At 43.9% G+C, this 22488-nt stretch overlaps 1 protein-coding gene across 3 annotated transcripts in view; it reads right to left on the bottom strand.

Annotated features, from left to right (window-relative positions):
* Positions 1–22488, bottom strand: part of LOC120030190 (reticulon-3-like) — a 33506-nt gene that overhangs the window by 3816 nt on the left and 7202 nt on the right. For 2 of the 3 annotated variants that reach the window (XM_038975540.1, XM_038975541.1), the window contains 3 exons: positions 2871–3078; positions 2005–2143; positions 710–779 (listed from right to left, as the gene is read on the bottom strand). In XM_038975540.1, the coding sequence (XP_038831468.1) occupies positions 710–779; positions 2005–2143; positions 2871–3078 (417 nt within the window). Of the gene's footprint in view, positions 1–709; positions 780–2004; positions 2144–2870; positions 3079–7130; positions 7133–7822; positions 7831–22488 lie in introns of those variants that run through there. The other variant, XM_038975542.1, reaches the window with a different exon arrangement.

Below are 22488 nucleotides of genomic sequence, written 5' to 3' on the forward strand. Positions count from 1 at the left end.
CATATTACCAGAGCTACATTTTGTGTGTGTGTGTGTGTGTGTGTGTGTGTGTGTGTGTGTGTGTGTGTGTGTGTGTGTGTGTGTGTGTGTGTGTATGTGTGTATATATATATATATATATATATATATATATATATGCCAATATATTGCAATATTATTTTTATGTTAATATATGACAAACCAAAACTCCAGTTTGAATATTCAAGATTACAGGTCTTGTTCAATGCCATACCAGATAACACTGCAATATTGAGAAAGAAAATAGTTAAAAGATACATCTAAATTCACATTTGTAATTGTACTACGTTATTGTGATCACATTATTTGTGTAAAAAAGAAAATGAGAATTTGACGTGCAATATAACTATGTTTTTTCTTAACCGGACAAGGTACAAAATTCTAATTGTTATTGGTGAAAACAATATTATTCCTCCCATTTTCAATTTCATTTCCTCATTGTCATGTGCTATCCTAGCCACATTCTTAACAGTTTGGCCTCTCAACTGATCACCGAGGGTGGGATTGTCAGGGGAGGAGCAGGATATGTTTGAGAGTCACAGAGTTGGTAGGGTTTCAGACCTGTCAATCAATCGCTGAGCTGCAATCAATCATTCAGCTGCTGAATTCAAAACCTTTCCTCTCAGGGCCCTAGCTGCTACTCTGATTGGTTGCAGTGCAGTGCTGAGTGTAGTGCTGAGGTAGCCTCTTACCCAGGATGAGGATGGTGATGCCGTTGAAGACGGCTCCTACGTAGGTCAGCAGCCACATCACTACAGCCAGCTGGGAGAAGAAGAAAGACCCGGGTCAGAGCCAATGATGCCATATTAAGTCAATGATTAGAACACTGGGTGCCTGGGGCCTATTCAGAGGGGTGAAGCGGTTCAAACGTTGCAGAGTGAAATGTAGAACAGGCACGGTTTTCTGTCATGTAGGATAGGGAATCGTGTCATTTCTATGCGTTACATTTCTATCTGAACGTTAGGTACAGTTGCATCCTCCCAAATTCATCCTCGGTTTATACATACTCATGGTATCCATACTCAGGAGTGGGGGGATTAAGAAGTTGCCCCTTAACAACTGTTCTAGGGTCAAATATTGTAATATTTTCTAATCCCATTGTTGGTTTATGCTATGGCATGGGAGGTAGGATAATCTGATCCTAGATCTGTGGTTAGGGGCTACTTCTACCTCCGGCTAGGGAAGGGATGGAATGTTGATTTAATAGGCTGGGAATGGAGCCACAGCAAGGAGCATTAACCCTGCATGAGTGGCCATGGGATCGACCAGCAACAGTCGTCTTGGTCTGATGGGCTGGTATGTCTGGGCTATAATGAAGTGTTAAGACTGGCAGTAGCTCTCCTCTCCTCTCTTCCCTCCCCTCCTATTCACTCACTCCACAGAGAGTTAGCAGTGAGCTGCATTCTGGGTCAGCTAGCTAGCTGCTATCGGATGGCCGCGGTGCTCAGCCAGGGCTAGTGTCGCGCCTGCCCTGTGTGATTGACGCACACGGGCATGCCATTGACATACCGTGAGCTCTCCCGCTCTCTGTCATAGTCACATGATGAAGGGCTTTACAGTAGATCACTGTCCCACTAACGTTGCAGCATACAAGAAGGTTGAGTTACTAACTACATGACCAGGGTCGGTGGTGGAGAGGCTTATTATAGACACACACACAGCAGGGATCGCTCAGTGTTCAGATTGTGTGAGAGTCAATAAAAATGATTGTGCGGCAGGAGAGGAGAGTTTAAGGGGGAAAGAATAGACATAGGCCTATGGGAACAAGTCCGGATTGTCACCTGTTTCGGACCGTCTTGCCTGACACCTTGTTTAGGGCTGTGTACGTAGATTTATGAACGAGGTAAACGGGAAAAACGATCCACCCACACACACCAGGATACGATGGAATGGATTACTGGTCTACCAACATATCCATCATAGTCAGAGGCTCCAGATACAGGGGGTGAACCGCCTGACAGGCAGCTGGACAGACACTTAAACCCACCTTTAGGGAGTCGATGAGGTCCTCGACCAGGAAGAGTTTGCTCATCTGTTTGAGGAATCGGTTGATGTAGGTCAAACTGACGTCCACGTGCTTGTGGAAGGTCTCGGGGGGAATGCTGACATCCTTCTCCATCAGAGCCCTGAAGAGAACCAACCACAGCAGGAGTGTGAAGCTGTGAACTCAAAAATCAGGCTAACCTGCTATACGTCAACTCCAACAGCGGCTGTAACTTGATCATTTAATGCTAACCCGCTAAGAAGTGCTAAATCAGCTCAGCCAACCCGAGCTGCTTTCGTTTTATAACTTGATCAAGTCACTGGATTTGAGGATTTCACTGGTTTGCTTTTCTCTACTCCAGCAGTTGTTTTCACGTGCATATACTGAGTGTACAAAACATTATGAACACCTTCTCTTTCCATGACAGACTGACCAGGTGAATCTACTTGCCTGGTCAAAATAAGTGTTGAATAAATAAACAAACAAGAAGTCATCATTCCGTTTGACTGGGCTGTAGTGAAATAAGCCCCCCTCCCACTCTGCCTGGACCATCCATGATGTTTCTATTAATAAAAGCAGCAGGAAATGAGTCACTCAGGCAGGGATTGCGATGACAAGGACAAACATCCTGCTTGGAGCTAAAAACAGCAACGGCAACAATGATAACATAAAAATAGGGAATTTTGGTTTTTCTGGTCATGTGGTGAGAAGAAAGAAAACTCCTGGCCCTAGTTAAGACTACTCAGCTAGACGTTTTGTCAAAACAACCACTCCTACCAAGCAACCTCTTACCACTTTCTCCACGGTCGTTCTAATGAATACAATAGTTAGTAGCATCACAGGTTTCCAGATGGAGTGTGCCGCCTTACTTGAAGGGGTGTCCGTCGTTGGACTTCTGCACGGCCTGGACGACGGACTTGTAGATGCGGAAGGTGATGGTGACACAGAGCAGGGCGAGGAGCAGGTAGGAGATCACACTGATGACGCTGAACGCCGCCAGGGACAGGAGCGTCAGCAGGGACAGGCCGAACACCACGCCAGACTTCTTGGGGTCTCGCCAGTGCACCAAGTCCTTGACTAGAGTGGGTGAAAGAAAAGGTGTAGCAGAAAGGTGTGTATGTGTGTTTAATGGAAGGAAAATGTGTGTTTGTATGAGTGCATGTTTTAGTGTGTGGAAAGCGGGTGAGAGGGCATTATTGTTTATGAGATTAGGGGGGGGAGACAAGAGGGAAGAATTCAAGTTGCTTATTGCACAAGACACATTTGGAATACAAGACCATTAAATGGTGATATCCAACCGCCAACCTATAAGAAAACTGCTGTGTTTTCCCCCTCTGGCAACTACAGTCTAAGAATAACATACTGTATACAGACTGCATTAGATACTGTTACCACACCTGCCCCCACAACCCTGTACATGTTTGTGTGTGTATACAAACTCAACTGATATTCCCTATACAGTGTTGTTACGCAACCCTCTTATTGGACTCTTAAATATCCTCCCTCCATCCTTTGCATGAAAAGGGGGCATTTAAAGAAACCTCGTATCAATGGCTGACTCCACATGGGACTGCGCCTCTTCGGGCTCCAGGCCTGGGCTGCTGTGCGTTTCAGCCAATTAAGGGGGAGAGAAAGCAGAGCAGAGAGCACGGCATACACAACAACCCTTCCCACTCCCCCCACTCTACAGAGGATCCATTAATGCAATTCGGTTGGCGTTTCCGTTTCACTCTTCTTCGAAGGCTTTTCTACGTTTTTGACACCGTGGTGGCAGGCTGGGATGACTACCAAGAAAGAATCTTGGAGAAACCGTAGGGAACGGAGACGCCCACTTTTTTACCACTTCTGCCTTTCATTCCCAACTTTGTTCATCCCACACTGTGCTAGACAGAGCACCGTGTCTACCCAAATCTTTCTACCCCTGTGCATAGACTACACAAACAGACACACAGAAGGCACACAGAGACAGAGACACACACACACACATACAGACAAAACACACACGTCTCTGGGGTGGGAGGTGCCTGGCACACTGCTCGCCCACCATTACCTAACTCTGCGAGTGTGTGTGTGTGAGAGAGAGAGTGACTCATGCTCCACTAACATGTAATGTACAGCTGAGAGAGAGCTACTGCGGCTCTGCATCATCTGGTCCCACATACAGACACTGAGGAGATGTAGCATGTCCTTCGGGCAGGGCTTGTATAAAAAAATTTAAAAACAAGGCAGCTACGATTAGTATCAGCATATGTTATGAGCTTGTAAGCAGCCTCGTCGTGGGGCTACGCTACAGAAGGGTAATAGGAATTGATCCAGGGCTGCACATAGTTGAGGCACTCATGTACACGAGATAGTGTAGAGGCAAAAAAAACAAAAAACAGAATCACTTAACTATATCCTGTTACAGTAACAGGATTGTGTTGTGAAATTAGGCTACACTGCAGCTGGTTAGTTTTCCATGATTAAAATGCTCACTTTCCATATAGGCTTCAGTATCATTAACTGATAGAAAGATTTCCAACTCCAGACAACTATGTGGGGTTTATTGGCGGGAGGATTGACTGAATAGATTAGGGAACTTGGTTTATCATAGTTCTCCTTTACCCTTCCTCCAATTTAGTTTAGTTTTGCTACAACAAATATAATAAATATAAACTTGTTTTTTTTATGTTTACAAAAATCTAAATTTCCATTATTAAATATCAAAATATACTACAATAGATAGTTAGGAGCAATGTTGTGTATCAGTTCAAATGTGTAGCACAGCTGCATGGCACAGTGGGAAAAAAATGTGTTTACAGACAAGTCATCCTGACAGAGCAGAGAAGCAAAGCAGGACACAGACAGCACTCCATTGTTCCTGATGCTGCCTGGCTGGCTGGTGAGCGGTGCTCAGAGAATGAGTGGGGTTTCCTCGCCCAGCACTGCAGGGGTTAGAGTCCCTCCCAGCATGCTTTTCTGGTACCCACAGGGAGGCAGCCTGGGCTGACAGCCCTCGTTAATCATCACTCCCTCCCTCCCTCCCTCCCTCCCTCTCTGCGTTATAGGCCCCAGATCTAGCAGCGAGTCCCAGTGGCAGCAGAGCCGCAGTGGCCTGCTTTCTACCTCACTGTGCAGTGAGCAGCTCTTAAAGATACAGGCACCACACCACATTGCCTGCATTCCAGTGTGTGTGCGCGCGCGTCTATTTGCGTCAATCTGTGTGACCCCATTACAACATAGCCTGGCAACAGATTTCAATGTTTTACTCCTGCAAAGCTAAACCAGCTTTTAAAGCAAGTCAAATACCATAGGTGATTATATACACATTGGCATGGGTGAATATGTCTGACTCAAGTATTGGCATGATCCACTCCCTCCCGACTGACAACGACTGGCTGGTCCCCGCCCTATCCCTCCCAGTCCTAGTCTAAACAAGCACACAAATCATCCTACTACAAATGGACTGGCTGATTAGAACTAATCTTTAAAGGCCTGGCAGAAGTCAAGATTTGGGAGGATGACTGATTCATATCACCTTCGGTGTGACAATTTCTTGTCGAGGCCTTTTGAGGGAGAACTGGTATGTCCACACCGCATTATCATTATCAATAGAGCCAAGCCAACTAAAACAGGTAGTTACACCCACTAAAGTAACCTTAACTCACCTAGCCAGGCACACCCCGCCTAATAAACCACTGAGTTGAGGCAGCAGCGATGCAGAAGGATGACTAAAATAGAATGGTTGGCGGCTGAGGGAAAGGACAAGGTTCGAGAGGTAAACGGGGTACTTAAGAGCCAACTGTAGCAGATTGAGGGAAGATAACCCCTAAAATGTAAGCTATGCTACTTGAATTTTGGTCTTTTAAGTATACAGAAACCACAAGTAAAAAATAATTAAGAGTACATTATTATTTGATATGTTAGAAAAAATATGCGCTATACCATCTATGTGTATTGTCCTAAAGCACCTCTTTAACAGTAGCTGACTGTAATGCTTCATTATAATTCCCTCCACGACTCCCGCATGGCGTAAACCTTCCCCTAGTTACTGGTTGCCTCAGTGATGACCTACAGTTCCATAGCGTGCCCGTGGCGTAGGTTACGCTCGCGGCACATGAACATGTTTGAGTGCATAGTTCAGGCATCCTGCCGTTAACTCGTGTCTACATACCAGTTTGTGTGTGCCAGGTTTGGATTTCATGTTTGCACTGAGCAGGCATAGCATAGGAAGGGGTTCCCTATTGGGGGGGGGCTGATCTGCTTCAACTCTACACTGTGAATTTGAGGGCCTTGGGTTAAATCAAATCACAGACGACGATTACACAAAATGTTCAGTTAGCTGTGACCTAGTGTTTTTAGAGTATATGTAACATCTTGTAAGTAATAATGACAGCATTGATAAGGCATATTATATTGGCAGATGTGATATATAAACCAAATGAAGCTCAGATAAGAGCCATATTCAAGCTTTTCACACTGAACAAAAATAGAAAACGCAACAATTTCAAAGATTTTACAGAGTTACAGTTCATATAAGGAAAACAGTCAATTTAAATCAATTCCTTAGGCTCTAATATATGGATTTCCCATGACTGGGAATACAGATATGCATATGTTGGTCACAGATACCTTAAAAAAAAGGTAGGGGCGTGGATCAGAAAACCAGTCAGTATCTGGTGTAACCACCATTTCCCTCATGCAGTACGACATCTCCTTCGCAGAGCTGATTGGGCTGTTGATTGTACCATGTAGAATGTTGTCACACTCCTCTTCAATGGCTGTGTGAAGTTGCTGGAAATTGGCGGGAACTGGGACATGCGGTCGTAAACGTCGATCCAGAGCATACCAAACAGGCTCAATGGGTGACACGTCTGGTGAGTATGCAGGCCATGGAAGAACGGACATTTTCAGCTTCCAGGAATTGTGTACAGATCATTGTGACATTGGACCTTGAATTATCATGCTGAAACATGAGGTGATGGCGGGGGACAAATGGCATGACAATGGGCCTCAGGATCTCGTCACTGTATCTCTGTGCATTTAAATTGTCATATACAATTGTGTTTGTTGTCCGTAGGTTATGCTTGCCCATTCCATAACCCCACCAACACCATGGCACTCTGTTCACAATGCTGACATCAGCAAACCGCTCGCCCACACAACGCCATACACGCCATCTGCCTGGTACAGTTGAAGCTGGGATTCATCCAAGTGAAGAGCACACTTCTCCAGCTTGCAGGTGGACATCGAAGGTGAGCATTTGCCCACTGAAGTCGGTTATGATGCCGAACTGCAGTCAGGTGAAGTCCCTGGTGAAGACGACGAGCACGCAGATGAGCTTCCCTGAGACGGTTTCTGACAGTTTGTGCAGAAATTCTTCGGTTGTGCAAACACACATTTTCATCAGCTGTCCGGTTGGCTGGTCTGAGACGATCCCGCAGGTGAAGAACCCGGATGTGGAGGTCCTGGGCTGGCATGGTTACACGTGGTCTGCGGTTGTGATGCCGGTTGAACTCACTGCCAAATTCTCCAAAATGACATAGGAGGCAGCTTATGGTAGAGAAATTAACATTTAATTCTCTGGCAACAGCTCTGGTGGACATTCCTACAGTCAGCATGCCAATTGCACGCTCCCTCAAAACTTGAGACATCTGTGGCATTATGTTGTGTGACAAATCTGCACATTTTAGGGTGGCCTTTTATTGTCCCCAGCACAAGGTCCACCTGTGTAATGATCATGCTGTTTAATCAGCTTCTTGATATGCAAAACCTCAGATGGATGGATTATCTTGGCAAAGGAGAAATACTCACTAACTGGGATGTAAACAAACTTGAGCACGACATTTTTGGAGAAATAAGCTTTTTGTGCACATGGAACATTTCTGAGATCTTTTATTTCAGCTCATGAAACATGGGACCAACACTTTACATGTTGCGTTTATATATTTTTGTTCTGTGTATATAACATGTATTTACTGTGTCCTTTGTGCCATTAAAATCAAGGAAGGTCACAAGAATCTTTTTATATTCTACGTGTATCATTTTCTAGAGGAGGTTGGGAGGGCTGTGCCAAGACTCAAGAGGAGGGCAAGAGGGCAATAAAAGCTCTTATGACATCCAGCTAATTACTGCGGTTGGCACCCTGCCTCTGAGCCAAGTGACAATTGTAACACAAAATAAGAGGACCAATGCCCCCTAGCCTGGGCCCTTCTGTATGGGCTTTTGCCAACTCAAACTGGCATGGCAATGTTAGTCAGGGGAGTTGGACAAAGCACGAGTAAGCTGTTATTATTTTTTGCAGTTCCTCCAGCATGTCTGGTCATGCTTTTGTAATATCCAATCCAGCTCGTCGATAATAATGACCATCATAAAAGGTAAAGTAAAGTCTGCGCCTTCAAATTGATCACGCGTCTCTGGAATGATCGTCTCCTGTCCTGTCTAAGTGCAGTGTAGTGTGGAAAGTTGCACCAAAGCAGAAACCCAACACTGGTGAATCGACTGTTCCGCCTGACATCCAGGGGCATTGCAAGCAGACACTGGAACGCCATGTTTGAACTCCCCACCCCCCACTGTCCGACCATGATTACTCCAAGCTTTTAAGGACATGGGGGGGTAGGACAGGGTCAAAGCCTCAAAACAGGGAGGGGATTGTTTTAGAATACATACAGTTGACATGTTCACACACACCACCCAGTATAGTTTGACCCTTTACTTTTGTGACAACTGCACTCTGTCTGTGAACGTGGAGATCTTCATAAGGATTGGTAGTAAGAGCCAGATTTCAGTCTGGCACATACAGTCCCAGTCAAAAGTTTGGACACACCTACTCATTCAAGGGTTTTTCTTTATTTTTACTATTTTCTACATTGCAGAATAATAGTGAAGACATCAAAACTATGAAATAACATATGGAATCATGTATGTAAAAATCATGTAACCAAAAAAAAAAGTTCAATAAATCAAAATATATTTTATATTTGAGATTCTTCAAAGTAGCCACCCTTTGCACTGTCTCTCAACCAGCTTCACGAGGTAGTCACATGGAATGCATTTCAATTAACAGGTGTGCCTTGTTAAAAGTTAATTTATGGAATTTCTTTCCTTCTTAACGCATTTGAGCCAATCAGTTGTGTTGTGACATGGTAGGGGTGGTATGCAGAAGATAGCCATAGTTGGTAAAAGACCAAGTCCATATTATGGCAAGAACAGCTCAAATAAGCAAAGAGATTTGACAGTCCATCATTACATTAAGACATGAAGGTCAGTCACTCCAGAAAATTTCAATAACTTTGAAAGTGTCTTCAAGTGCAGTCACAAAAACCAAGCAGTACGATGAAACCGGCTCTCATGAGGACCGCTACAGGAAAGGAAGACCCAGGGTTACCTCTGCTGCAGAGTAGAAGTTCATGAGAGTTACCAGCCTCAGAAATTGTCAATTAACAGCACCTCAGATTGCAGCCCAATTTAAATGCTTCAGAGTTCAAGTAACAGACACATCTCAACAACAACTGTTCAGAGGAGACTGCGTGAATCAGGTCTTCGTGGTCGAATTGCTGCAAAGAAACCACTACTAAAGGACACCAATAATAAGAAGAGACTTGCTTGGGCCAAGAAACACAAGCAATGGACAATAGACTGGTGAAAAGCTGTCCTTTGGTCTGATGAGTCCAAATTTGAGATTTTTGGTTCTAATCGCCGTGTCTTTGTGAGACGCAGAGTAGGTGAACGGATGATCTCCGCATGTGTGGTTCCCACCGTGAAGCATGGAGGACGAGATGTGATGGTGTGGGGATGCTTTGCTAGAATTCAAGGCAGACTTAACCAGCATGGCTACCACAGCATTCTGCAGCGATACACCATCCCATCTGGTTTGTGCTTAGTGGGACCCAAAACACACCTCCAGGCTATGTAAGAGCTATTTTACAAAGAAGGACAGTGATGGAGTGCTGCATCAGATGACCTGGCCTCCACAATCCCCCGACTTCAACCCAATTGAAATGGTTTGGGATGAGTTGGCCTGCAGAGTGAAGGAAAATAAGCCAACCAGTGCCCAGCATATGTGGGAACGCCTTCAAGACTGTTGAAAAAGCATTCCAGGTGAAGCTGGTTGAGAGAATGCCAATAGCAAAGTTGTCATCAAGACAAAGGGTGGCTACTTTGAAGAATCTCAAATATAAAATATATTTTGATTTGTCTAACACTTTTTTGGTTACTACATGATTCCATATGTTATTTCATAGTTTTGACGTCTTCAGTATTATTCTACATTGTAGAAAATAGTAAAAATAAAGAAAAACCCTTGAATGAGTAGGTGTGTCCAAACTTTTCACTGGTAGTGTAAGTAATACAGCCATGGCGCTGTATCAGGAAAAATGCGAAAATCTAAATGGTGTTATCAAAATTCTCAGACACATGCAACCATGTGTTTTTAGTTAGTGTACTCACACTTCGAATACGAGGTCCAGATGCTAGGAGAAAGGTGCAAGTGAGAGAGAGGAGTGTGGTCATTGTGCTATGCTTGCGTGAGGTTAGCAGGCATAGAGCCCAGAGGGAAGGCATGTTACCTGACAAGTGCGTTAGTATTGCTGCCAAGACATGCTCTGCAAGGTGGTAGGCCTCAGCCACCCACACGTCGATGGCCTCTACCTCTTTGGAATACGCGCTGTCGGACGTAGGTTTGTTTTGGGGGGAAGGATGGTCGGAGGTTGTTGAGGTGAAGGAAGACTGGGATTCCTCAGAGGCCTTGATACTAGACTGAAGGTCATCCTCCTCTTCTTGGCTGCTGCCCAACTCTTTAAGGGCATTGATAGTGAGGTGTTCCTGCTCCAGATCCATGACCATGGTTGGTGTGGACTGGGAGGGAGGACACTCATCCTTGGCTGTGAGACCTTGACGGAGGTCTTCTGGATCTTCGTCCTGTCGTGACTTCAGGCACTCCCTCATGAACTCGACGAAGCTGTCCGTGGCACCAGAGACCGAGCAGTCCGGCTCAATGCTTTCTGGATCACTGGTATTGTCTGGCGAATGGTGTCCTGCTTTAATGTCCTTCTCCGCCACAGCTTCCTGTGGTGGGAGAGTCTTGCTGTTGACCATGCGATCTGCAATGATGTCATCGTTAGGTTTCTTCTCAGTCTTGGGCTCCATGGTGTTGCCAGGCAGTTCGCTCTGGAAAGAGGAAAATGGATCTTCAGGAAACTCCCTGGGAGATGGCTGGCCACCGACTGGCTTGGGGAAGGAATCTTCATCCATGGAGGTGAGATTCTCAAAATCTGAGATCATGGTAGTTGCATTGTTTTGAGGGAGTAGTGTTCCGATATGGATCTGAGAGGTTGGATCTGAGGGAGAAGGCTCTGGTACGGTGTCAAAGTCCAGCTCTTTATTTTCAATGGTGTCATCCGTGGGTGGCAGTGCGTCTTCGTCCTCAAAAGATTGTCTGTCGTATTTACGGATTGTGTCATCCTGCATGTAGTTGGATTTTGAAAGCTCAACTGTCTGCATATAATCTTGTTTAATATCAGACTTGGGGTTCTCTTCAAACTTGGATGTGGGGTGAAGTTCAGGATCCTGAGAAGTAACGTTAGCAGAGCTAGACTTCACTAAGATTTCTTGTGCGTCAGTTGACCAGTCATCATCATCATAGTCTGTAAAGTCTGAAAGGTTCTCTGCGGTTTTCTCAGAAGGTTTGGCAGTGGACGGAGAAGACTTTTCATTAGACTCATTGGGGGTCTGTGATTCAACTTCCTGGGCTTGTGACACCTCAGAACTAGAGCTCTTTGACACAGCAGCACCTTGCATCCCATCATTAGATAGTGTTGTCTTTTGATTATCCGTATCGCATTCAGATTTCATGATCTTGTGTTTAGGTGAGTATTCAGCATCAGAGTCGACAGGAGAGGAGGGAGGAGAGTAACCCTCATATTCTAAGGGGGGAATTTTGGAGAATTCCTTTTTAGTCACATCTGGTTGTGGCTCAGGGGTTATTGGTGCCTCTTTCACGGTGTCTTTCACAACTTCAGAACTTTCCTCCTCCTCCTCTTCCTCCACTTCCATCTCCATCTCCTCATCGCTGTAATTCGGCTCGTCTGTCTCAATAACATTGATGGTAGGGACCTGCATTGGCTGCTTTGCTGGAGGAGTTTCCTCTTCTTCGGTAGGGAGAGAGGGAACAGAGGGGTTGGGGGCAGGTGCAGTATCACTTGACAAAGAGGGGGCAGGGAAGGAAGGGGCATGGATGGAGACTGCATCCTCAATGACAGTGTCATCAGAGTCTCCTGAGCTGTCGACTTCGACTGCCTCATCACCCCATAGGGCCTGCTTGGTCTTTGAGTCCTTCTCTTTTGAGTCAGAGGGAGGGGGTGGTGAGGGAGAGTTAAAACCAGCAGGAGGGGCAGGAGAGGCAGGGAGCTCAGAGTCAAGGTCAGATGGGCCTTGGGTGTCTGTCATGTATGCTGTAGGTAGGAAGCTCAGGTCAAATTCAGATTCGTCCTCAACGCTAGACTGCTGCGCTGGGTCTTTGAACACATTTTTAAGTTTAGGCCCTTCGATTGGAGAGTCCATGAAAGCGTCAGGGACACACGCAAATGCCTCTGGAACATTAGTTATAGCTTTATCTTCCCCTTTTATATCCTGGGATCTGCCATCGTTCTCTAACACAAGAGCATCTTTGTTTGAATCTACTTTGTCCTCAAAGTCAGGCACAGGGGGTAAGTGAGCTCTCATCCAGTCTGCGGTATCTTCAAAATCACTCCCTTGCCGTGCTTCTCCCAGGACCTCAAAGGGAGACTCTGGTGAATCCTGATCAGTGGAAGCTCCTTTTTTCTGGAAGGGTGAGGTGGTCTCTGCCGGCACCTCAGTAGGAGACTTTTCATAGTGGCGCTCCTTGGGGTGAGGAAAGCCTCCATCCGTCTTGGGCTCTGGCTCCTTCTTTGCTGCCAGGGCCTCCAGTGCCTTTATCCTTTCAGACACGGGGGATGTCACGATTGGCGAATCTGGCTTTCCATCAGACGGACCTGATGATGCTTCGCTCCCATAGTTAGCGGGCGAAAACGAGCCGGACTGAGAAGGCCCGGCGAAGCGAAGGGAGGTGGTCACGGCTTCTGAGGAGGGCTTGTCAGAGCCCAGCGCCACTCTTTTGTCTGCATCGGCCATGCACAGAGGTAAGGAGGGGAAGGGGGAGAAAGGAGGGAGGGAATAAAAATCACAGACACACTCAAACTCCCATGCACTTCCAGTTATATTCGGCGGAGGCCATTTTGTTGCAGCCCAAGCAGTCATGCATTGCATGGCACTATATAACTGCAGCAATGGATGAGGGTGTGTCAGTCGGCATGCTGACTTAACATCTCAAGTTGTTGCCATTGAAGAGCATTTTCAATGAGGCAACGTTCGAAATGACTTGCATGGTCGAAATGAAGCAGCTCCAAACAAAATAACAAAATTGCATATGTAAACAATACTGTTATACAACTGTGTAACCTGTGGTCGTATATTAATTTATCTAAATGCATATTCATATATTTACAGCTATATAGAATACGGCTGGGGTTTTGTTAATCAGGTACTCTGTCTGACATGTTCTACAAAATACATGGCACTTTATTACTGAAAAAACATGGGACCGTACAAACCGCTCTGTTTATCTGGCAGCCCTATCAACTCACCACCCAAAGTTGTCACATCTGAAGAAACAAGATTGGTTAATACACAAAATGTTCTTCCCTCATCATTCCTTCCTATCTGGGTTATACCAATGATCTCATGAGAACCGTTGAGCAGTATCTCACATCGCCAGCAGACTAACATAAAAGACCACAGGGATGATATCATAGAACTGAATGTGACACAACGGGGACGAGATATAAAACGTGCCTGGAAGACAAGTCCGGAAGAAAAGGTCACATAGGATAAACACTCCTTGTTTGAACTCGCAAGGCAATTTATGGGCCAGAGACTAGGGTTAAGTGACTGCAGCCTGGTATAAAAGAGTTAAATGATATTACACTATTTCCATAATGGCCTAATTAACACATACAGTGGGTTCCATAATTATTGGCACCCTTAATAAATTTGAGCAAAAAAATAAAAAGGTATTAAATAATATCAATACTGAGCTATATTGTATGCTCCCCAAAAATTGGGAAATTATATTATACAGTTGCTCAGAGGAAGATATTTTTTTAAGGGCAATACCGCCACTTTTCAACCTCATATTCATGATCTCCAGCACAATACCAGTGTCTAGATATGTGAAAATGGCACATTTCTATGATCTGTGGTGAAAAAGTTAAGAACGGCCCTAAAATAATGCTTCTCCGTGACACGGCAGGATTAAAAGTAAGAAAAATTGTGTTTTTCAAAACCCTGCAATGAGTTTCTAGCCAGAGGAACGGTATTTTCTTGCGCCCCACGTCACAGCAAATTTCATTGTATTTGGAGGGGAAAAAAATCACTGTTTTTAAAAATGTTTCAGCTTTTGATGAGGTCATCGGGTTCTTTTTCGACAAAACATAAAAATGCGCCGTTTTCACATATGTACAAACTGGTATTGTGCTGACATAATGAAAATGAGGTTGAAAAGTGGTGGAGTTGCCCTTAAAACAAGAAAAAAAAAGATCTAAAAAAGACGGGTCAAAATGATTGGCACCAATGTGCCCTCTAAACTCTGCGCAGGAGCGCAATAGCCCGGGACTGCCTTGTAGAAGAATTACAGCCCATAGAGAGGTACGAGATTAAACTTCACTCAACTTTCTAGAGTGGTCCCTATTAGTTAATACTATAAACGTTTCTCTTTACTGTGGCAATTGGGATCGAATCAACGCAACATACCGAAACAAAAATGAACTATGCAAGAGAGTTCGTTGTAGGCAGAACACATCTGAGTAAGATTCTATTGCGCACTGCTCAGCCGCACTCTCCACAGAACGTGTGGCATAACCAATCAGAGCTGCAGTACACCTATATGCAAATTAACCATTGCCATATATGGATCTGTGCCATTTACTTTGAACTGTAATGTTTTTACACCTGTGGTCCTGAGTTTTGAGGTCAAAGCAAGAGATGCATGTAGCCACGTGTGCACATTTTGTTCAGTTATTATCCCAGTTATAGATCATTTGTAGTCAGCAATAGGGGGGTGATTGCTACCTACAAGATCACAAAACATGTACATTTCTAGGAAAAGTGAGTCAGGCAAAGAGACGTTTTTTGTTTAAAGGGGCAGTGTTGTATTTTGAGACAGGCTTGAATAAGCTAAGTAGCCAATAGGCAGAGGGTAGCATAATTTGTCTGATTCACTGTAATAATGGCATGGGAATATTAATGTATTTTATTTTGTTAAGTTGTATCTTTCATCAAACAAAAACATTTTCAGTCGCCTCCTTGTCTGAAGGACAAGGGGATAAACAGGTTAATGTCAAGCCCTGCAAGTGTTTTTCAAAAGTCTAATGGAATGTAGGCCTACATTGAACACCACACATTGGCTGAATGATAGAACAGCTATTTCCATGTTAAAATGTTATGGGATGGATTTTCTCCATTGTTTTTGATTGTAAGCCACTCTGGTAGGCCTACATTATGATCAAAATAGCCACAGTAGCCTACATGGCCACTGTTAAAACTAACTTAAAGCGGGTACACCCTCAGTGTTCACAGCAAACGCCAGTTTTCATTACTAGCACCCTCCCCTTGCGAGGATAACAAGCCTTTTTCTAAAATGTTTTAGGAAATTGGAGGACACGTTGGTTAGGATCTTAGACCATTCCTCCACACAGAATCTTTCCAGATCCTTAATAACCCGAGTTAAGAGCGGAGCAGTGGTCTAAGGGACTGCATCTCAGTGCAAGACGTGTCACTACAGTCCCTGGTTCGATTCCAGGCTTTAATCACATTCGGCCGTGATTGGGAGTCCCATAGGGCGGCACACAATTGGCCCAGGTTCGTCCGGGTTTGGCCGGCATTGTAAATAAGAATTTGTTCTTAACTGACTTGCCTAGTTAAATACAAAAATGCTTTATCTTCGTCTGCGCTTATGGCCTGCCTACTTCATTTCAAGCTACAGGTATTCAAATGGGGTTCAAGTCCGGATACTGAGATGGCCCTTGCAAAATATAGATTTTGTGTTTAATTAGCCATTTCTTTGTGGATTTTGATTAGTGCTTGGGGTTGTGGTCTTGCTGGAGGAGTCACTTGCATCCAAGAGTCAGCCTCCTTGCAGAGACAACCAGGTTTTTGGCTAAAAATAGTTAATGATGCCATTGACCTTAACAAGGGCTCCAGGACCAGTGGAAATAAAATATCCCGTAACATAAAAGATCCACCACCATATTTTACTGTAGGTATGTGGTACTATTCTGCATTTGCTTCTGTTTTTCAAACACACCACTGGTGTGCGTGGCCAAAGAGCTCTATTTTCATGTCATCTGATCATAGAACTGGTTTCAATCCAAGTGCCAATGACGTTTACCAAAATCAAGGCGGTGCTGTGGTTTGAGTTGAAGAGGGCAGTCCATAAGTGCAGACAAAAGGATCTGGAAAGGTTCTGTATGAAGGAATGGTCTAAGATCCCTCCCAATGTGTTCTCCAATTTCATGAAACATTTTAGAGAAAGGCTCAGTGTCGTTATCCTCGGAAGGGTAGGGTGCTGGGGTATTGAAAACAGGTTTGGCAATCATTTTGACCCATATCTTTTTTAGATTCATTTTTATTACCTGTCAAAAAGTTTGGACACACCTACTCATTCAAGGGTTTTTCTTTATTTTTACTATTTTCTACATTGTACAATAATAGTGAAGTCATCAAAACTATGAAATAACAAATATGGAATCATGTATGTAACCAAAAAAAGTGTTAAACAAAATCAAAATATATTTTATATTTGAGATTCTTCAAAGTAGCAACCCTTTGCCTTGACAGCTTTACACACTCTTGGCATTCTCCAAACCAGCTTCACGAGGTAGTCACCTGGAATGCATTTCAATTAACAGGTGTGCCTTGTTAAAAGTTAATTTGTGGAATTTCTTTCCTTCTTAATGCATTTGAGCCAATCAGTTGTGTTGTGACAAGGTAGGGGTGGTATACAGAAGATGGTCTTTTACCGAATAGGTCCAACCGCCATGTCTTTGTGTGATGCAGAGTAGGTGATCAGATGATCTATGCATGTGTGGTTCCCACTGTAAAGCATGGAGGAGGTGTGATGGTGCTTTGCTGGAGACACTGTCTGTGATTTATTTATTTTTAGCATGGGTCTCCAGATCCTCAAAAGGTTTTACAGCTGCACCATCGAGAGCATCCTGACCGGTTGCATCACCGCCTGTTGTGGCAATTGCTTAGTATCTGACTGTAAGGCGCTCCAGAGGGTAGTGCGTACGGCTAAATACATCACTGGGGCAAAGCTTCCTGCCATCCAGGACCTATATACTAGGTGGTGTCAGAGGAAGGCCCCAAAAAATTGTCAAAGACTCCAGTCTGTTCTCTCTGCTACCACACGGCAAGCAGTACTGGAGCGCTAAGTCTAGGTCCAAAAGACTCCTTAACAGCTTCTACCCCCAAGCTATAAAAACAGCTGAACAATTAATCAAGTAGCCACCCAGACTATTTATATTGACCCCCCTCCAATTTGTTTTTACACTGCTGCTACTCACTGTTTATCATCTATGCATAGTCCCTTTACCCCTACCTACATGTACAAATTACCTTGACTAACCTGTACCCCCGTACATTTACTCAGGGACCGGTGCCCCCTGTATATAGCCTCGTTATTGTTATGTAATTCTACTGTGTTACTTTTTATTTAGTAAATATTTTCTTAACTCTACTGCACTGTTGGGTAAGGGTTTGTAAGTAAGCATTTCACGGTAAGGTCTACACCTGTTGTATTAAGTGACAAATAAAATTGGATTTATATTCAAGGCACACTTAATAGAGTGAAGGAAAAGCAGCCAACAAGTGCTCAGCATATGTGGGAACTCCTTCAAGACTGTTAGAAAAGCATTCCAGGTGAAGCTGGTTGAGAGAATACCAAGAGTGTGCAAAGCTGTCATCAAGGCAAAGGCTGGCTACTTTGAAGAATCTCAAATATAAAATATATTTTGATTTGTTTAACACTTCTTTGGTTACTAAATGATTCCATGTGTGTTATTTCATAGTTTTGATGTCTTCACAATTGTTGTACAATGTAGAAAATAGTACAAATAAAGAAAAACCCTTGAATGTGTGTCCAAACTTTTGACCGGTATTGTATTTTTCCCTGAGCAATTGTATTAGTAAAAAATTATATTTCCTAATTGTTTTTAGCATACACCATAGCTCAGTATTTGTATTATTTTTTTTTTTCTCATCTTTAATCAAGGGTGCCAATAATTATGGACCCACTGTACATCCTTTACCCATGAGCTGTGGCTCCCATTTTAACACAACCTCTTTAGGCCTACATACCAAGGGGAATACACTTCCTGATGTCTTTAATACTGCAGATGTATGTATGTAAGTAAGTAATGTAATGCAGAGCTCATTATAATAATCATGTTAATGCATCGTACCTCAATCTTGTCAATTAGGTACGATATTAATCAAGCAGTTTAACGCAGATCCAATATCTTTAATGTACTTGAATGACTCCTCCCTGGAATGTATACAAGCATTAGAGCAAGAAATATAACGAATAGAATTCGGAATGAATGTAAAACGTAATTGATTTACAGGACTCGTCTCATTCGCAGAGGAGGGCCTATGGGCCAATTTTCATGGCTGTAACTTGCACTCTACTGGCCTCTGTCTACCCTGCTATCTGTTAAATCAACAGGAAGATGTAACTGAACCGCAAAGGCTACGTTTACACAGGCAGGCTAATTCTGGTCTTTTTTTTCTCACTAATTGGTCTTTTGACCAATCAGATCAGCTCTGAAAAGATCTGATGTGAAAATATCTGATGTGATTGGTCAAACGACCAATTAGTAGAACGAAGATCAGAATTCGTCTGCCTGTAAAACCCAGCCAGATTTTCTAAACACCCAGCTAACACAACACAGAGAAAAAGCTGGACAATGCCCCTGGTGTGGGGAGGCTTCCTAAATAATGAATGTCCCGTCTGTGCGTCTGTCTGTCAATCACGTCACTAAGCGAGCTAACCCGCCGCAATCTCCTCATGCCAGAGCAGAGGTGACATTAGAATTGGACTGGAACAAGGATCCCCCTCCAATGACAGAGTGCCACAGGTATCCTGGGGCGGGGGGCATACATACATAGTCTGCAATAATCACATGATCCCTTTTCAGTCCCATGGTCCGCCCCTGTCAATTTCAACACAGCGACAAGCGAACATGGAGAATTGGCAGCTATAAAAACCAGACTGGTCATTAATACGAATTAGTCAAAAAGGTATGAAAGAAGAACAAATCAATGGTGTTTTCATTTCATATTAAATGTTACCGTACATTTCATAAACTAGCCTACTCAATAACTTACATCAACGAGTTATCTGTAGTATTTTGTAATCACTAATAACACGACCCAAAACACTTCATAAGAAACACTGTCAAAGGGGAGTTTTATCTATTGTCACCTACTTGAACTGTTTTGTAATACTCATTCATCCTCAAATGAGAGCATCACTGAACTTCCACGCCTCACTCCTCTTACGCAATCTACTCCCCATAGTCATTGGAGTTGAGTGAGAGTGTTAACGTGTGTGGGCTTCAAAAAGGGACACTTTCAGTACTAATCCCCATTTTAATGGACGGTTGAGCAGAGGCAGAGCTGAAGAGGCAAAGTGAGAGGTTTTACTCTGCCCAAAATCTGTCCATGAAATTAAGGCCACGAAGTGAGGAATTTTTGTAAGGAGGTCATTGACAGTGTCGAATTTGGTCAACAAACCGCTTTATTTCTAATTTTCTACGCAAGGCTTATTTGATCGAATAGATGTTTCATAATGTTAGGTTGTTACGAATGCACTGATAAGTGAATGGCATTTCGGCAACTTTGAAAATTACAACTATATTGCCATTGTGCCTGTTGTCAGAGATATCCACGATTGTGTCCTCACTTTCTATAACCTGTTTTAGCATGGAAATTGCCATTGAGGGCTTCCACTATTTTAAAGTAGTCAACTGGATGGGGATTCCTATTAGTTGGTTAGCAATAGGCCAATGAAAAAGAAAATGAACTGCTTTAAAATGGAGATTAGAGTTGGACCGGGACAAGGACCATACATAGTCACAAGATGTCCCAAGCAACTGCTCCAATAATCACGATTGACTACTTTAAAATGGAGATGCTGTCAAAAATGAGTCCTATATCTCTTATGGCCTGTTGTTCACACGCTTATCTGCCCTCTCATTGGCTAGAATGGTCCAACCTGATATCGTCTCCTCCCGCCTGCCTTCCATTTTTGAGGGCATGCATTTCCATCGTTAGAGCGGTCACTTGACTATTTGTCAATATAATAGACAATCATTGGCACAGGCCAACCAACATATCTCACATCTCATAATATGCCTAGGAAGGCAACTTAAAAGGGATGTGCTTCTTCACGATGAGAAAGTCTCAATCACCGCAATCATTTTGACACTATGGGAAGGAGTCAAATTGTTTACTTGATAAGACAGTCTTCCAGTAATTCCATTAAGGATTCCATCTTAGCTAGGATGCACGTTTGCCTCTCGTCAAGCAAAAGTTAGATATCTTTATAAGGACCAGAACGGCATGTTACATACGCACTTCAAGGCAAGAGGATATTGTGCCTCTAAGTCACATTCCACGTGTGCATCAAATCCCGTGGTGGTAGGCCTACAATCTGTTATTGTTAAGCATTCGCCAAAAAAGTCTGAATCCAGCCAAATATTTTTGCTGCAGAGGAATCACAGAATGATAAGAGATCAAATTCCATTGGGTACAGCCCTGTCATATCCAATTAGTGATGGAGGGAATAGGTCCCAAGGCCCATCTCCCTCACTGTGTGATTAGCTCACTCTTTGACTGTGTGAATATCCTAGCACTACATAGGATAGATTTTCAGTCTCTGCCCATCTAGTCGGGGGTTTAATAATCTCTATACTATTCATTCTTTAGGTTACTTCCTAGGCCTACAAACACACTGTATTATTATAAATACTACAAAATTGTGTTGTAGAAAAGAAACCCCAAAAAGCCAAATCAAGAGATAAAATCAAAAGAACAACATCTAAACAATGAAACCATAAAAGAAAACCTACTTTTTGGCTCCAGCAGAGGTCACATGCAAAAAGCATAAGAAGCAATAAGCAGAGGTGGTGGTACAGCGGGCAGTCAGGGTCCAGGGCTCAGACCCCGGCCTGGAGAAGGTATAGAGCAGAGGTGGTGGGACAGCGGGCAGCCAGGGTCCAGGGCTCAGACCCCGGCCTGGAGAAGGCATAGAGCAGTGAGTAGAGTGGATCCCTTCACAGTGCTTCTCATCCTCCAGTGCCGGTGATGGTACTGGGGCGGGATGGATGGGGAGGGGGGCTTCTAGAGATAGGGCCTAAGGCCTGGAGGGAAGGGGCCATCTATCCAAGGACAGCTAGGGTCCCCTGGGACAACCAACCTGATCCATTTTTAGAGTTCTAGCTCCTCCCGCACACAAAGTGATCTTGAACTTCTCTCTGCTTTCTTAAAATAAGTGGCAATCTTGGGATTATCTTGGACCTACAGTGCCGTTGACCTAAATAATGTGACAGAGCAGGCAGTAAAGACTGGAAATGGATCAGCTTGCTGTTATACAGTGGGGAGTGGAGACGTTTTTTCCCACATCTTTGATTTCTAGGTCTTGTCAGTTTTCTGATGGGGTAAAAACAGAGCAGGTTGCTTTTGGAGGGGAGTACGAGAGCTTGGGGGAATGACTAAACTAATTTGAAACATGCTCTTCTTCACTGTATTGCTTGTTTGAGTACATAACGGTACTCTAGGTCACCCTTTTCAAGTGTTTGATGCCAATTTATTCCGATCGAAATTCAAATCTATTGAGAACGGCTCTATTCCAATTGGGAATGTCAATACATTCCATTGGGAATCAACGTACTGTAGCACTACACCATCAATAGATGGCTTACTAATTTTCTGTACATAACAATTAGACCTGTGGATTAATCACCATCACGTATCCGGCTGTGTCTAGCCTATATACTGTAGACAATATAGTACCTAGGTCGGGTACATTACATGTATGCCCGAAGAGATGTGTCCTCTGGCAACAGAGATTAAACCGTTTTTAAGCCTGAACTCAAACCCTAAAAACAGTGATTCTCCCTTGACACGCACCATTGGTGTCAGTCAGGGGCTATGGGGTTAGCCATTTTGCTGCTATTAATTGAGTATTTCATGCCTCCAGTTGGGGTGGGGGGGGGGTTAAAATTCCAACTGTCAGACACTGTTGAAAGCGGGATGGGCCTCGCTGCCCTGCTAAATTGCAATTAGTGCAGGCAGCAGAGGGTCAGCAGCATAGGAAACAGATGGGATGACGTTACAGGGCTCCTAGAGGGAAGGAGCGGGGTGGGGGTT

This window comes from Salvelinus namaycush, chromosome 36 (genome assembly GCF_016432855.1).
Source record: "Salvelinus namaycush isolate Seneca chromosome 36, SaNama_1.0, whole genome shotgun sequence".
Lineage (NCBI taxonomy): Eukaryota > Metazoa > Chordata > Actinopteri > Salmoniformes > Salmonidae > Salvelinus > Salvelinus namaycush.